The 15,310-nt window shown below is 40.8% G+C and overlaps 2 protein-coding genes across 4 annotated transcripts in view; one reads left to right on the top strand and one right to left on the bottom strand.

Annotated features, from left to right (window-relative positions):
* The window catches only part of GFM2 (GTP dependent ribosome recycling factor mitochondrial 2), an 86,789-nt gene extending 74,659 nt beyond the window's left edge, over nt 1-12,130 (top strand). Inside the window, exons 22-23 of one of the 2 annotated variants that reach the window (XR_006600868.1) lie at nt 8,730-8,904; nt 9,356-12,130. The gene's annotated coding sequence lies outside the window, so the exon portion shown is untranslated. Of the gene's footprint in view, nt 1-8,729 lie in introns of both variants that reach the window. The other variant, XM_045062067.1, reaches the window with a different exon arrangement.
* The window catches only part of HEXB (hexosaminidase subunit beta), a 46,723-nt gene that overhangs the window by 15,397 nt on the left and 16,016 nt on the right, over nt 1-15,310 (bottom strand). For both annotated transcript variants that reach the window (XM_045038645.1, NM_001009333.2), the window contains 4 exon segments: nt 11,943-12,088; nt 8,564-8,629; nt 1,743-1,789; nt 1,382-1,492 (listed from right to left, as the gene is read on the bottom strand). In XM_045038645.1, coding sequence (XP_044894580.1) covers nt 1,382-1,492; nt 1,743-1,789; nt 8,564-8,629; nt 11,943-12,088 — 370 coding nt within the window.

The following is a 15,310-nucleotide window of genomic DNA, read 5'->3' as shown; positions in this document are numbered from 1 at the left end:
TTACTGATTTGGATGCCTTTTATTTCTTCTTGTCCAAGTGCTGCAGCTGGAACTTCCTGTACTATGTTGAATGGAAGTGGTGAGAGTGGACACCCTGTCTTGTTCCTGATCTTAGAGGAAAATCCTGACAAGTGTGCAAATTTAAGAATGCTTATTCTACAGTACTGTCTATGATAAATTAACCTGGATGTTCGTCAGCATGAGAATGGTTAAACTCACATCATGGTATAAAAAACGGAATATTCAACGGTTTAAAAAGATGGTACAGACCTTATATATTCTTTCATAAAAAGATGTCCATAACATGTTTTTTAAGGTAGGAGAAGTGCAATTCCAGTTAAGTTTTTTAAAAAGTCATGTCACACCTCAGAGCCTGGAGCCTGCTTCAAATTCTGTGTCTCCCCCTCTCGCTCTCTGCCCCTCCCCTGCTCACTCTCTTTCTCTCAAAAATAGATAAACATTAAAAAAAAAAACTTTAAAAAAGGGGCGCCTGGGTGGCTCAGTCGGTTGAGCGTCCGACTTCGGCTCAGGTCATGATCTCACAGTCTGTGAGTTTGAGCCCCGGGTCGGGCTCTGTGCTGACGGCTCAGAGCCTGGAGCCGGCTTTGGATTCTGTGTCTCCCTCTCTCTCTGCCCCTTCCCCGCCCATGCTCTGTCTCTGTCTCAAAAATAAATAAAAAACATTAAGAAAAAAAATTAAAAAAAAAAAAAATTAAAAAAAAGTCATGTCATGTGTATTAATATTCATTTTTAAGGGCAAGATGAGCTAAATGGGGCACAGAAATTTAGGTCAACCTTTGGTAATGCAATTATGGGGTTACTATCTATTTTATGCATATCTGTGTTTGAATTTTTTATACTAAGCATTTATTTCTTTCATAAGAGTGACAATAATGTCTTTTGGAGAATAAAATTCAGGACAGTAGTGTGAATGTAAAAATCCCTTTTTAATAATATGGTGTGTTCAGAAGTGATCAAATAAAGGTATAGAAAAACACGGGAGGAAAACCTTCCTACCCTTACAAATTGATGATCGTGCGGATGAACCAACAAAAAGTAGACAGGAGAAAATAGCTACCGTCAACCTCACCCCCAACTCTCACCATCTGAAGTCCATATTTCTTTGGAACATTTCCCTGGCAGCTTCTAGCCAACTTTCTATGACACTTTAAATAAAGTTCAGTGGAGGACACTGGCTTTCTCAGCTGAGGAAATATACTTTCCAGGGGAGGGAAGGAAGAAAGCTCAGTGCTTCAGTATATGACAAACCATCCCCCTGTTTCAACCTACACAACAGCGTAAATAACCCATATTAAGGAACACCATAAAAGCACACATCTTTGGAATAGAAAATGGATAAAAAATAATAATAATCACCTACCAGAGTTTTGAGAATGCTCTTAACTGGCAGAAAGTGTCTGGCTGTATCAATTAAAATTCCTCTATGTGGAAACCTTGGAGAGTCAATAATGTCGGATTCATTGATGGTGAACTATAAAACAAAATAAAATTTTGATTTATTTTTAGAATATTCTCTGGACTTGAGCTCAGCGAAGACCGTATCTATGCAAGCACTGGATGAAAGATTAGAAAAAAGTGTCAAGCTTACATTTACCAAAAAAGATAAACATTTGGAGAGAAAAAAACACTCAAGAAGCAATAAACAGCTAAAAACTTTACATTTTTCTTATAGTAAAAGGGATAGCCAATAATTTTTAGTAACATACAATAATCATACTTACAGTCCCGTAAGAATCTTGATAAATTAACTGGCTAAAGGTCTCTAAACCTAGGGAGAGTAAAATTCATAATTTAATGCATTACTTTTATAACATATTAAGTCAGTAAAAGTTGTATTATCCAAACGTAGACCCATAACCAGATAAGGCAAATAAAACTACCTATAATGTTACCTCTGTACCTCTAACATATTTTCTAAGATCAAAGATCAGTTTTAAAAAAATCCCTGTTGCCATCTAATTAAAATGTTTTACTTCATTGTACCCATACCCTGGGTTTTGTTGGAATGATAAACTTAAAAATGAATAGTGACTTCATACAACAAAATACTAGTTACTTAATAAATATATAGTATTATAAAAAATAATTTCTATGCTAAAATATAGTCACTTTAAAAGGTAATACACTTGGGGTGCCTGGGTGGCTCAGTCAGTTAAACATTCGACTTCCACTCAGGTCACGATCTTGTGGATTTCATGGGTCAAACCCCACATTGTGCTCTCTGCTGTCAGGATAGAGCCCACTTCAGATCCTCTGTCTCCCTCTCTCTGCCCCTCCCCCATGCATGCGCACCCTCTCTCAGAAATAATAAATAAACCTTAAAAAAAAAGTATTAGAAGGTACATAAACAGAAGGGAAAAAGGATCAAAAGCACCATTAAAATATAAATGAGAGCCCAACTTAAAACTCAACAATGTTTTACTCACAGCCACAAAGAATATCTCCTGAACATTTTTCACTCAAGTGGATTGTTTCCATAGTAAACTCTATTACAGGCCATTTCCTCTAACTGCCCTTGACTTTACTATATATATTTTTTCTTTAAATATTTTGAAGCGATCTCTACATCAAACGTGGTGCTTTAACCCACAACCCTGAGATCAAGAGTTGCACACTCCTGGGGTGCCTGGGTGGCTCAGTTGGTTAAGGGTCTGACTTCAGCTCAGGTCATGATCTCACAGTTTGTGGGTTTGAGCCCCGTGTCAGGCTCTGTGCTGACAGCTCAGGGCCTGGAGCCTGCTTTGGATTCTGTGTCTCCCTCTCTGTCCCTCCCCTGCTCATGCTCTGTCTCTCTCTCTCTCTCTAAAATAAATATATTTAAAAAAAAAAAAAAAAAGTTGCATACTCCATTGACTGAGCCAGCCAGGTACCCCCAACTGTACCATAATTCATCATTCTAGCTGACAAGTATAAAGCCAGGGAAAATTTTAACCTAAGAATAGTTCAAAGTCAGAAACGAATCAGGAGACATAACTGATACTACAGAAATAAAAAGGCTAAGAGACTACTATGAACAATTATAAGCTAACAAATTAGACAACCTAAGTATTTTACTATCCATTTCTTCTAAGAAATGGATACATTCCTGGAAACATACATACTAAAAAACCTGAATCTTGGAATAGAAAAACTGAAAAGACCACTTACTAGTAAGGAGATTGAATCATTAATCCAAAACCTCTTGACAAACCAAAGTTCAGGACCAGGCTTCAGAAGTGAATTCTACCATTTAAAGAAGAATTAACACCAATTCTTCTCAAACTTTTCCAAAAAACAAACAAACAAAAAACAGAAGAGGAGACAACACTTCAAAACTCATTTTCCAGGGCCAGCATTACCCTGACACCAAAACCAGGTAAGGAAAAAAAAATTACTGGCCAATATCCCTGATGAACATTAATACAAAAATGCTCAACAAAACAGTAGCAAACTGAATTCAGTAATACATAAAAAGAGCCATACACCATGATCAAATGGAATTAATTCCACAAGTGCAGGGATGGTTCAACACCTGCAAATCAATGTGATACACCATATTAACAAAATGAAGGACAAAGTCATAAGATCTTTTTTTAAAAAATTTTTAGTCTATTTTATTTTCTGAGAGAGAGAGCGAGCAGAGGAGGGGCAGAGAGACAGGGAAAGCGAGAATTCCAAGCAGGTTCCACACTATCAATGCAGAGCCTGATGCGGGGCTTGAACCCACCATGATACCATGACCTGAATCGAAATCAAGAGTCGGACACTCAAATGACTGAGCCACCCAGGTGCCCCTAAAATCATAAGATCTTAACAGATGCAGAAAAAGCATTTGACAAAATTCAGTATCCACTTACGACAAATACTCCAGAGGGAACGTACCTCAACATAATAAAGGCTGTATATGGTAAGCCCACAGCTCACCTCAGACTCAATGATAAAAAGAGCAGCAATAAGACAAGGATGCTCACTCTCTCCACTTTTATTCAACTTAGTATTAGAAGACCTAGTCAGAGCATTTAGGCAAGAAAAGAAAAAAAATAAAAGGCATCCAAATCAGAAAGGAAGAAGTAAAATGGTCACTATTTGCAGGTGACATATATAGAAAACCTTAAGATTCCACAAAAAAAGTGTTAGAATTAATCAATGAATTCAGTAAACTTAAATGATAATCAAAATACCAAAAAAAATCTGTTGTGTTTCTATATTACCAGAACTAGAAATTAAGAAAACAATCCTATTTACAATGGTATCAAAAAGAATAAAATACAAAGGAGATTTTTAAGAATTTTTTAATGTTTATGTATTTTTGAGAGAGCGCGTGCACGCGCACGCATGAGTGGGGGAGCGGCAAAGAGAGAGGGAGACACAGAATCCGAAGCAAGCTCCAGGCTGTGAGCTGTCAGCACAGAGTCCGACATGGGGCCCGAACTCATGAACCATGAGATCATGACCTGAGCTGAAGTAGGACTCTCAACTGACTGAGCCACCCAGGCGCCCCTATAGGAATAGGTTTAAGCAAGACCTCTACCCTGAAAACTCTAAGGCACAGATGAAAGAAACTGAAGACACAAATGAATGCTAAGACAGTCAATGCTCGTGGATTGGAAGAATACCATTAAAATATCCATACCACTCAAAGCAATGTACATATTCAGTGCAATCCCTATCAAAATTCCAAACACAACAAACAATCCTAAAATCTGTATGGCACCACAAAAGACCTCAAATCACCAAAGCAAGTTTGAGAGAGACGAATGAAGCTGGAGGTATCACAGTCCCTGATTTTAAACTATATTACAAAGCTACTGTCATCAAAATAGTATAGTACTGACATACAATCAGATATACTAATCAACATAATGAAACAGAAAACCCAGAAATAAACCCATACATATATGGCCAATTAATTTACCACAGCAACAAAAAAACAACATGGAAAAGACAGTCTCTTCAATAAATGTTGGGAAAACTGCAGCCACGTGAAAAAGAGTTCACATTGGACCACTATCATAAACTATACACAAAAATTAGCTCAAAATTGATTACAGACTTGAATGTAAGACCTTCTTCCTAGAAGAAAACACAGGGTGGTAAGGTCCTTGACATAGGTCTTGGCAATGACTTTTTGTATTTGACACCAAAAGCAAAGGCAACAAAAGCAAAAATAGATAAATGGGACATTTACTAAAAGACTTCCACAAATGACTTGAAACAAAATGAGAAGGCAACCTACTCTATGGCAGAAATTATTTGCAAACTGTACATCTGATGAGGGGTTAATATCCAAAATATAGGAAGAATTCACATAACTCCACAGCAAAACATACTCTGATTTTAAAATGGGCAGTGGTCGCCTGGGTGGCTCCACTGGTTGAGCGTCCGACTTCAGCTCAGGTCATGATCTCATGGTCCGTGAGTTCGAGCCCCGCATCGGGCTCTGTGCTGACAGCTCAGAGCCAGGAGCCTGCTTCAGATTCTGTGTCTCCCTCTCTCTCTGACCCTCCCCCATTCATGCTCTCTCTCTGAATCAAAAATAAAAATAAACATTAAAAAAAAATTTTTAAATGGGCAGTGGATCTGAAAAGACGTTTCTTCCAAAGATGACATACAGATGGTCAACAGGTACATGAAAAGGAGCTTGCTCAACATCAATAATCATCAGAGAAAAGCAAATTAAAACCACAAGATACCATCTCAAACCTGAAAGAAAAGCTAGTATCAAAAAGACAAAAAGTGTTGGTGAGGAAGCAGAGAAAAGGGAACCCCTGTGCACTAATGGTAGCAATGTAAGTTGGTGCAGCCACTGTGAAAAATGGTATGGAGGGCCCTCAAAAAATTAAAAATAGAGGGGCACCTGTGTGGCAGTTGGTTGAGCAACCAACTCTTGATTCCAGGTCAGGTCACAATCACAGGGTATTGGAATCGAGCCTTGCATCAGGCTCTGTGCTGAGCCTGGAGCCTCTTAAGATTCTCTCGCATATTCTCTCATTCTCTCTCTCCCCTCACCAGCTTGCTCTCTCTCAAATTTAAAAAGACAAAAATTAAAAATAGAGTTACATATGATCCGGTAATTGCACTTCTGGGTATTTATCTGAAGAAAATGAAAAAATAACTTGAAAAGATGTGAGTGCTGCCGTTTTGACAACATGGATGGACTGTGAGGACATTCTGCTAAATAAAGTAGGTCAGACAAAGACATATACCATATGATCTCATTTATATGTGGAATCTCAAAAAAAAAAAAAAAAAGCTCATAGATACAAACAACAGATTGGTGGTTGCCAGAGGTGTGGAGTGGGAGTGGGCAAAATGAGTGAGGGGGTCAAAAGGTACAAACTTTCAGTTGTAAAATAAATAAATCCTGGGGATGTAATGAACAGTATACTGGCTTCATTTCATAGTACTGTGTTGCATATTTGAAAGTTGCTAAGACAGTACATCATTAAAGTTCTTCTCACAAGAAAAAAATGTTTTTAATTAATTTATTTGGGGGGGGTGGGGGGTGAGGGACAGAGAAAAGAGGCAGGGAGAGAATCCCAAGCAGGCTCTACCCTGTCAGCATAGAGCCTGAGGCTGGGCTCAAACTCACAAATCGTGAGATCATGATCTGAGCCAAAATCAAGTCAGATGTTTAACCCAGGCACCCCAAGGAAAAAAAAAATTGCAACTATGTATGGTGATGGATATTAGCTAGACTTATTGTGGTGAATGTTTTGCAGTATATACAAATACTGAATCATTATGTTGTGCACCTGGAACTAATAATATTATGTCAATTATACATCAAAAAAACAAAGACAGGAAATAGAAAAGAAAAAAAGAATTCAAAGTCATTTTTGTTGTATCTTCTCCCTCCCTCCAAATACAAGCCCCAGCTAGGAAGAGTAACTTTGGAATTTTCTGTTAAGTGCAATACACTCAATACATTTACTATTTAAAGCATTGCTTTGAGCATCTGACATTTAAGAGAAAAATCAGGTTTTTTCTTAAATTTTTAATTTTTAACGTTTATTTTTGAGAGAGGTAGACACAGAATCGGAAGCAGGCTCCAGGCTCCAAGTTGTTAGCACAGGGCCCATGGGACTCTAACCCATGAACTGGGAGATCATGACCTGAGCCTACGTCAGACACTCAACTGGGCCCTCCAGGCACCCTGAGAGAACATCAGTTCTTGAACTGGAACCTAATCACTGAACGTTCTCAGAAGTGCTTCATTTTGATGATGTGATTCATAGCAAGTAACAATAAGGCTTTGTTTTCCCTAACAAACTTCAGACAAAGGCAGACCAGACTTAAAAACCTTAAAACCACATAACATTATATATGATCTAGATGATAATGATTACAGTTACATTTGTAGTTAACACCTATAAATATTTTCATGTTCTATTTAGAAATAAGATTGAAATCATATTATTATTACATACAGCATCACAATGATTATTTTATTTCAAATAACATTCAACCTGAATCAAACCCAAGACCACTTTTATTTTTAATTACTGTAAGTTTGGTTAGCTCACATTTAAAAAAAATTATTCTTTTTTAAAACCCTACTATTTGGAAGTCACTACAACAACATCTCAAATTAGAGGAGTAAAAGTAAAAGAAGCTTCTGCACAGTGCAAGTAAATGTTCCATTACCCTCACTTTGAACTTCCGACTCTGGCTGAAATTCAGAAAAAGCTTTTAAGGTTTCTCTCCGCCCACTGCCTCCCACCTCTGTAGGTATGTGTATCTTTCACACTGTGCCTATCAACTTGGCGATGTTTCTAACTCCACAGAGATTTAAAACGGGGAGGGGGGGCGGGTAGGGCTCTCTCCCTTCTCCCACCCCTGTGGTGTGTGTGGCTGAAGGTTCCTCCCCACGGCTTCTCACAAGACTTTCAAGATCAAGTGATTCCTGGCCAAGAAACAAAAACAGAACCACCCCCTGTTCCCCAGTGAAAACTGGTAATAAGATCAGGAGCAACCCCAAGAAGAGACACTGGAGAAGAACCAAGCGGACCGTGTAAGGAACTGCACAGGAGACGGCACACGTTTATGCTGTGTCGAGGTCACTAGCATCTCACTTTACCAAGCTGTAAGTATCCCCACTACTTGGACTGACAGGAGAATATGTCTTATCAGGTCAATTCTCTTTGCTCCGGTGCTTCTGCATGAGTAGGTTCCCTAATAAATCTGAAACCTTTTGTTTGTAAATAAAATTTTTAAGTGGAGGGAGGGAGAGACTTGCTACCAAAGGCAGCAAGAAAGGAATAATGAAACAAAGTGAAACAAAATCCCTAACTCAGCAGGTTGAGCCACTTCTAGCTCTGTCAACATTACAGTCCCCGGAGCATGGAAGACTTACACTCGTGAATAATTATAATAACCCTCCGACATTTTTTAAAAGGTCAGGCGATCTCTCTTCTGTGCTCTAAGTGTACACGTTTGATGGAAATTATTTTGCAAACAAGCGAGGAACCATCTGTAAAGGGTCTAAGGAAGCAAAATTTTGCTGTGCCCGATCTCCCAAAGCACCAAATGGAAATGTTTCTTCGACTAGGAAATAACTTACCTCGTAATACTCCCCAAACTCTGTTGGCCTTGAGGAAAGCCACTGGTTCTTTCACAAGTAAAGTATCTGCAGTGGGGGGGAAAAAGTTTCCGTTAATCCCTCAGTGACACACAGTGAATTTCCTAAACATGCAGTTAATATTTCTGAACCATTCTTTTCTCCCTAGCTCCAGGCCTGTTTCCTCCAACTGCCTCCCGTACATTCTTCACAGAGATACCCTGCGGATTCCTTGAACTCTGCATGCCCAAAGCGGAGCTCCCCCACTCTTTCCTGCTCCGTGCTGTCCCTGCCTGTCCCTAGTGCCGTCATCTCCGTGAGGCACCACAGTGCCCTCCTACCAGGTGAACTTTTCGACCCAGAAATCTGGGCGACATCTCCACAATTCCTTATTTTCCCCTCCAGGAGAGTTATTCTCTCCACGGCCCCTCAACAGACTAAGTTCCTAATTCAGCTATGACTTTAAATCAAAAGTGCAAAACGTTCCTCAGTTCCTTAGTTCCTTGTGAAAGCCTCAAGTATCACTCCAATCTTCCACTCCACCAAAGGCCAGAGATTTACCTCCACTCTTTCTCTTCTCCTTCTGTGCTTCCCTACTTGCCTTGCACCCATCTTCCCAGCTATTAGCCTAAATATGCCTTAAGGTTCACTTCCTAAGTCACTTGAGCTAAATTCAGCTTTGTCCCAATCAACAAAAGGTTCACACTCAGGTAGGGCAGGTTCCAGTTGGATGCTTCTGGACAAAGGCGGGGGGGCGTGCTCATCTCTCAATCTTTTAAATCCCACTCTGTGTAGGCTGTCCCAGTAGTCATTTGAGACTTTTGGAGAGGTCTGGAGTCAAACACAGATAAAGTAAAGCACCAGACAGTACAGAGAGACTGAAAGCTGAAGGGTGTGGAAAGATGGGGACTCTGCCACAGTAAAGACACTTGAGGGCTGCAGGTTAATGACTTAGTATCATATCTGGCCTGCATCATCACCCTCCACCACCGCCACCCACACTGTCCTACAGGAGCAGGCCGCAGGTAAGGAAAAGAGCGGTCAACAGCCAATAATCAGGTGACTCTCTCAGGTGACAGTGTTGTGACAAGGCAGCTGTTTCCATCAGAAGACTGCAGCGCTGGCTAAGAGAGGGATTGCTATTTTGAGTACAATGTAATCATGTTTCCTCTCCACCTCTATCAAGTTCTTAGCCACCAGACTCATGGGATGCTGTTTAAAAACATTTTTTGCTGCAACATCGTTTTGAGATCTCCCAGAAATAGTTGTAACACAAAGAATCAACTAAACACATTAACATGTTGCATGTACTTGATGCTTATTATTTTCCAATAGCCGAGGATGCAACAAGGGTTCTGATTCAACTCAACGCAAAACCCACAACGAGAAAGCAGTTAAAACGAGATTTTGTTTTCTTAGAAGCTGGAGAATTTTAATTTTTATTTCAAAACCAAATTATGAGTGTTCACAGTGATGGGATGGGAGCGGCACCTTTGACTTTTCAGTTATCCCCTTCTGTGCTTGCTTTCTGCGCCGTAATTACTTCGTTTCCAAGAGTGTGCATACAAATAACATCAATATGTTATTGTCTAAAAATAAAATAGGTAAGGCTAAAATCGCCTTTGAGATGCCCACTCAAGTCCCTCTACTTTCGTCAGAAGAGATACGCATCACACCTTTTCCTGGGTATTGACACACACACACACACACACACACACACACGTGTTAACAAATGTAGCATGGCTTCATATGTGCATTCCTGTGCGTGTGCTAAAATACAAACAGTATTCTGCATTAGTATACAATGTCCTTTGTTCAACCCAGCAGTTCATCTTGGCAAGCTCTCCAAGTCTGTTCTTTCACTCTGCCTCTTTATTCTTCACTGCTGTGTTCCTTAGTGTGGACTGACAAGGCATAGTCATTCTTGCGGGGACAAACATGCAGTTTTGTTTATAACTCTTCACTGGTACACACAAGCTGCGTCGAACATCCCTGTTATATGTAATTAATGCTCTACAGGAGAAACTAGGTCATTCCTGGTTCACAGGGAATACACATTTCTAATACACAATCCTGCAACACTTGGCACTCCCTCCACCATTTTCCCACACTCCGCAGCAGCTGGTGTCATTTCCATCTGTGTTAACTTTCTCAGCATCTTCATCAACTAGTTCAAAACTTAAAACTAGTTTATCCTTCGACCAGAAAAACACAATCAGCTTGGCCCAAGGAGCTTCTCTTTGAGAATAAAGGTTTGCAAAGCTGAATGGATGACAAGCTCTAACTCTCCCGTCTCAAAACACTGTATTTTCTGGAATTTACAGTATGTCATTACTGTTGCTAATGGACCGCAAAGACTCCTTGGCAAGTCAATGACCCTTTCTATCTCAATTCAGATTGTAAAACATAATTCATGAAGGGACTGAGTGCGGTCAACTGAAATCACATGTCTGATGTTGCCCAAGAATCCTGTTTCTCTTCTAAGAACAGCTACAGAATTGACAAATGAACTTATTTTTCCGAGGTGTATTATTAAGAAATGTGATCTATACTAAGAGGATGAAGAGACATACTGAACTGTCTGTAACGCAGTCTGAGGACAAAGGAGTCACTCTTTCCTCTGCGATCTGGGGTATCCCTTCTATCCTTACACCCAGCTCACCAGTCTGCTCTCTCTGAGCTTAATCTATCACCTACAACCTCACAATGCTCCCGTTGGTTCCTTGGTGTATATTCCACGTTTTCCCCAGTCAGTAGCCCCTACAGAATCATTTTAGGCAACAAAAATATCTTACAGCTAAGTTTTGTTTATATCCTGAAATGAAAGAGCTCCAGCCCCACCCCCAATTCTGTATCATTTTTGTGTCAAATAAGATTACAAACAGAGATCATGGAGGCACACAGATTTATCTTCAAAATAAAAGCGAAGAAACTGCCTGATGTCCAAAAATGAGTTTTTAGCCAAGTAAATTACTGCACTAAAAATGATGTCATAGAAAAATATTTCATTACATGTTCGTTTTGCTAGACAAAAAAAAAAAAGCCAAAAACCCCACTTTCACGTAATTGTTTCTCATACGTTTATACTTCTGTCAACGTGTAATATTTCAATGTATCACTCTACAAAAAAAACACATCTGAAATAACAGTGGTCAAGTGAGTGCTGGGGTTATGAATGATGTACTTTCTCCTCTTCACTTCCTGTGCTTAAAGATATTCTACAATGACTGTGCATGACTTTAATGTTAAGTTGAAAAATAAAAATCATAAACTCACTGGCCAAGAACTCACAACAGTTCATGGCATGGAAGCTGTTTCTGGCACTTAAGTCCCCAACGAGCAGCACAGGACACGACACGCTCACGTTAGCGTAGGTACTCACAGGACTCGTCTGAAGTGATGTTGGGGAAAAGATCACACTCCGAGTCCAGGACAACCGTGACGAGAAGTTGCTGTAACTCTATCGCACTATTAGGTTTAGCAGGGCGACGCTGCCTCTTGTCGAAACCAAAAATGTATTCGTGATATCTGTGTGAGAAATAAATTCAAATAAAGTTTTAAAGCACCGCAGCCAAATTTTACATACATATGTGGCAGTGGACATCCCAGTGGGGCTCCTCCAATCCCGGCCACCCCATACTGGTCCAATTAGAGGCTCTCACCCCAAGCTGCACATCAGAACTTCCGGGGGAGCTTTTTGAAAATACTGAGGTCCAGACCTCCAGAATCAGAATCTCTGAGGGTGGGATATAGGCATGGGAATTTGAGAAGGTACACCCACACTTCCAAGTGCCTCATATGAAGAGACTGTTAAGAACCAGTAATCAAACCAATAATGGGAATCCCATCACTCTTGGGTAGGCAAGCCAATTGCACCCAGTGATGAAGGTGGTGCATTAGGGGTAATGGTGGCAGAAAGTTTCCTACACTAAGTGAGCCACAAAAACCACATTTCTCTGTATGTGATACCTGGACCGGCTGTAGCCACACTAAAGATAGCAGAGATGGAAAGAACACGGATTCCCTAATGATACTGTTGAGCCACTTAGTCAAGTAGCTGTGGAATCCTGTTTTGGACTTCCTAAAATGTGAGATAATAGGTTTTCTTATTGCTTAAGCTTGACTAAAACAGAGTTCCTGTTACCTTCCAAAAAAAAAAAAAAAAATCCTAGCTAATATAGAAACCCCCCCCCCCCCCAAAAGAAGGTCACTAGCCTACAGAATTCTCGCCAGGGTCTTGAAAATTTACCTTCTGCCGGTACCCAAATACCAGAGAAAGGGGATATTAAAACAGCATTTAAAGGTGCTAAAGACCTGACAGGCTTCAAAGCAATCATTTAAATAACATTTTATAGATTTTGATAAGCCAGAGGCTGTGTATGCTACTTAAGTGTAAGAACACCTTGTGTTTTTCCAGAAAAGTAAGGAGAGGTAGGAAAGTTCCAATGAGTCTGGAAGCGTATGGAAGTTAACCAGTGACAGAACAGAATGGACGATGATGCTGAGGGCCCTTTCCAAGGGAAAACCTTGACAGGATCAGAAGAAAATTAAGAGGGGCACCTGGGTGCCTCTGTCGGTTAAGTGTCTGACTTCGGCTCAGGTCATGATCTCATAGCTCATGGGTTCGAGCCCCCACGTCGGACTCTGTGCTGACAGCTCAGAGCCTGGAGCCTGTTTCAGATTCTGTGTCTCCCTCTCTCTCTGCCCCTCCCCTGTTCATGCTCTGTCTCTGTCTCAAAAATAAGCAAACATTAAAAAAAAATTTAAAAAAAAGGAAATTAAGATCGCTGAACTGTATAGTTAGAAATGGTTAAGATGTGGGGTGCCTGGGTGGCTCAGCAGGGTAAACGTCCAACTCCTGGTTTCTGCTCAGGTCATGATCTCACAGTTCTTCAATTCGAGCCCTGCATGGGGCTCAGCACTGACAGTGCAGAGCCTGCTTGGGATTCTCCCTGTCCCTCTCTCTCTGCCCCTTCCCCTGCTCTCGTGTGTGCTTGTCTGCTCTCTTAAATGAATTAAAAATTTTTCTTTCAAAAAAAATTTAAAAAGAATTTTTAAAATTTTAAAATTTTCCTTTCAAAAAAATTTAAAAGGAAATGGTTAAGATGGCAAATTCTATCTTGTATGTATTTTATCACGGTTAAATAAATTTTTTAAAAAAGGAAATTAAAACTGCCAGCAGCTCTGAATTTTGAGCTAGGTGCTGGCTTGGCCCAAATAAGGAGAACTTTGGTCCTAGATATTAAAACCAACAGAAAACTCAAAGGGTTCTAAACCAATGGTGTCCAAGGTATTTGGGTTAATTTTCCCTTTCAGGAACTGAGGGAGTGCAGCTATTCATTCATTTAAAAAAAATGAGTGACTCAGGGCACCTGGGCGGCTCAGTCAATTGAGCGTCCGACTTCGGCTCAGGTCATGATCTCACAGTTTGTGAGTTCGAGCCCCATGTCAGGCTCTGTACTGATCGCTCAGAGCCTGGAGCCCGCTTCGGATTCTGTGTCTGCCTCTCTCTCTCTGCCTCTCCCCCACTTGCGCTCGGTCTCTCTCTCTCAAAAATGAACATTAAAAAAAATTCTTTTTAATTAAAAAATGAGTAACTAGCATGCGACGGACCTTGTTCTACAAGTTGAGGAAGCTGCCATGCACCAGACCCAACTCTCTCCTTGCAAAAAACACAGTTTGAAAGCAGGGTTTGTAATAGAAGTTGGGCCCCCCAAAGACAGGAGCCTCTGGCTCTGAACTGCTTAGGGCGTAGACCGTGTGTCCACCTAGAGCCTTTGGAACATCTCCATCATCTCTACGTTCTTCCAACCACACTGCGCTTATACTCTGAAATAGATACTGACCTTCCTGAATTCCTAGAATGCTCCCCTGAATGCTTTCAAGTCTTAGCCATAAGGGCTAATGTTTTATATCCTGCTTCCTAACAGCGTAGGGTATAATTAACAGCTGCTTCACACACCAGCTATGGTTAGTTAGGCCAACTCCAGATAATCACCTGCACTGCCTCGAAATGCCAAGCCTTGTTTTCAAACCATCTCACCACTGACTCAAGCCCTTGTTATCCAACCACTGTCAGCTTGACTTCCTTGCTCTCTTGCCATAATCCTCATTTCAAGCCTATCACCCAGTCCTCGTTTTACTAACAGTATGGCACAGAAGGAAAATACAATTTTAGACACTGAGTCCCAGAGCAAACGTGGTAAGCGTGTTTGTTTTTTTAAAACATTTCCTAGCCAGCACCAAATTACATTCCTTCCCTGAACTCCAGGCCTTCAGGAGACTCCAGCCTACACAGGTCTCACGGTGAGGGGACACCAAAGAAAGGCTGCTGAAACACCTCCCCAAGTGCAATCGGCCTTCTGTGTGGTGTGGCCAGCAAAGCCAGGCTGTCGGCTGCCTCCTCATCCCCTGATTCACCCCGTCTGTGGCCAAAGGGGTTGCAGACGTGGAAATGTGGTGAGCTCCGGAACAGGAAGCGGGGAGAGCCAGCACATGACGGGCTGGGAAAAGACGAGCAGAGACTGCGATGAACCCATTACATCGAAGTAATTAGATGAAAGCATGGAACATTTCCTAAGAAACAGACTTTGGGAGTTTTGGGCAATGCTCCAACCTGAGGACTTTCTGCCTTCTGAACTGTTACCTGATTTGGCCAGTGGGGTGGGGAGACTGCAGACGGCAACCAACTTGGGAGTTCTGGTGTCAAGCATTAAGCACTCCCTTTCCTCCTAGAATTCTCTTCACGTA

Source organism: Felis catus, chromosome A1 (assembly GCF_018350175.1).
Source record: "Felis catus isolate Fca126 chromosome A1, F.catus_Fca126_mat1.0, whole genome shotgun sequence".
Lineage (NCBI taxonomy): Eukaryota > Metazoa > Chordata > Mammalia > Carnivora > Felidae > Felis > Felis catus.
This window is presented reverse-complemented; position numbering and strand designations above follow the sequence as displayed.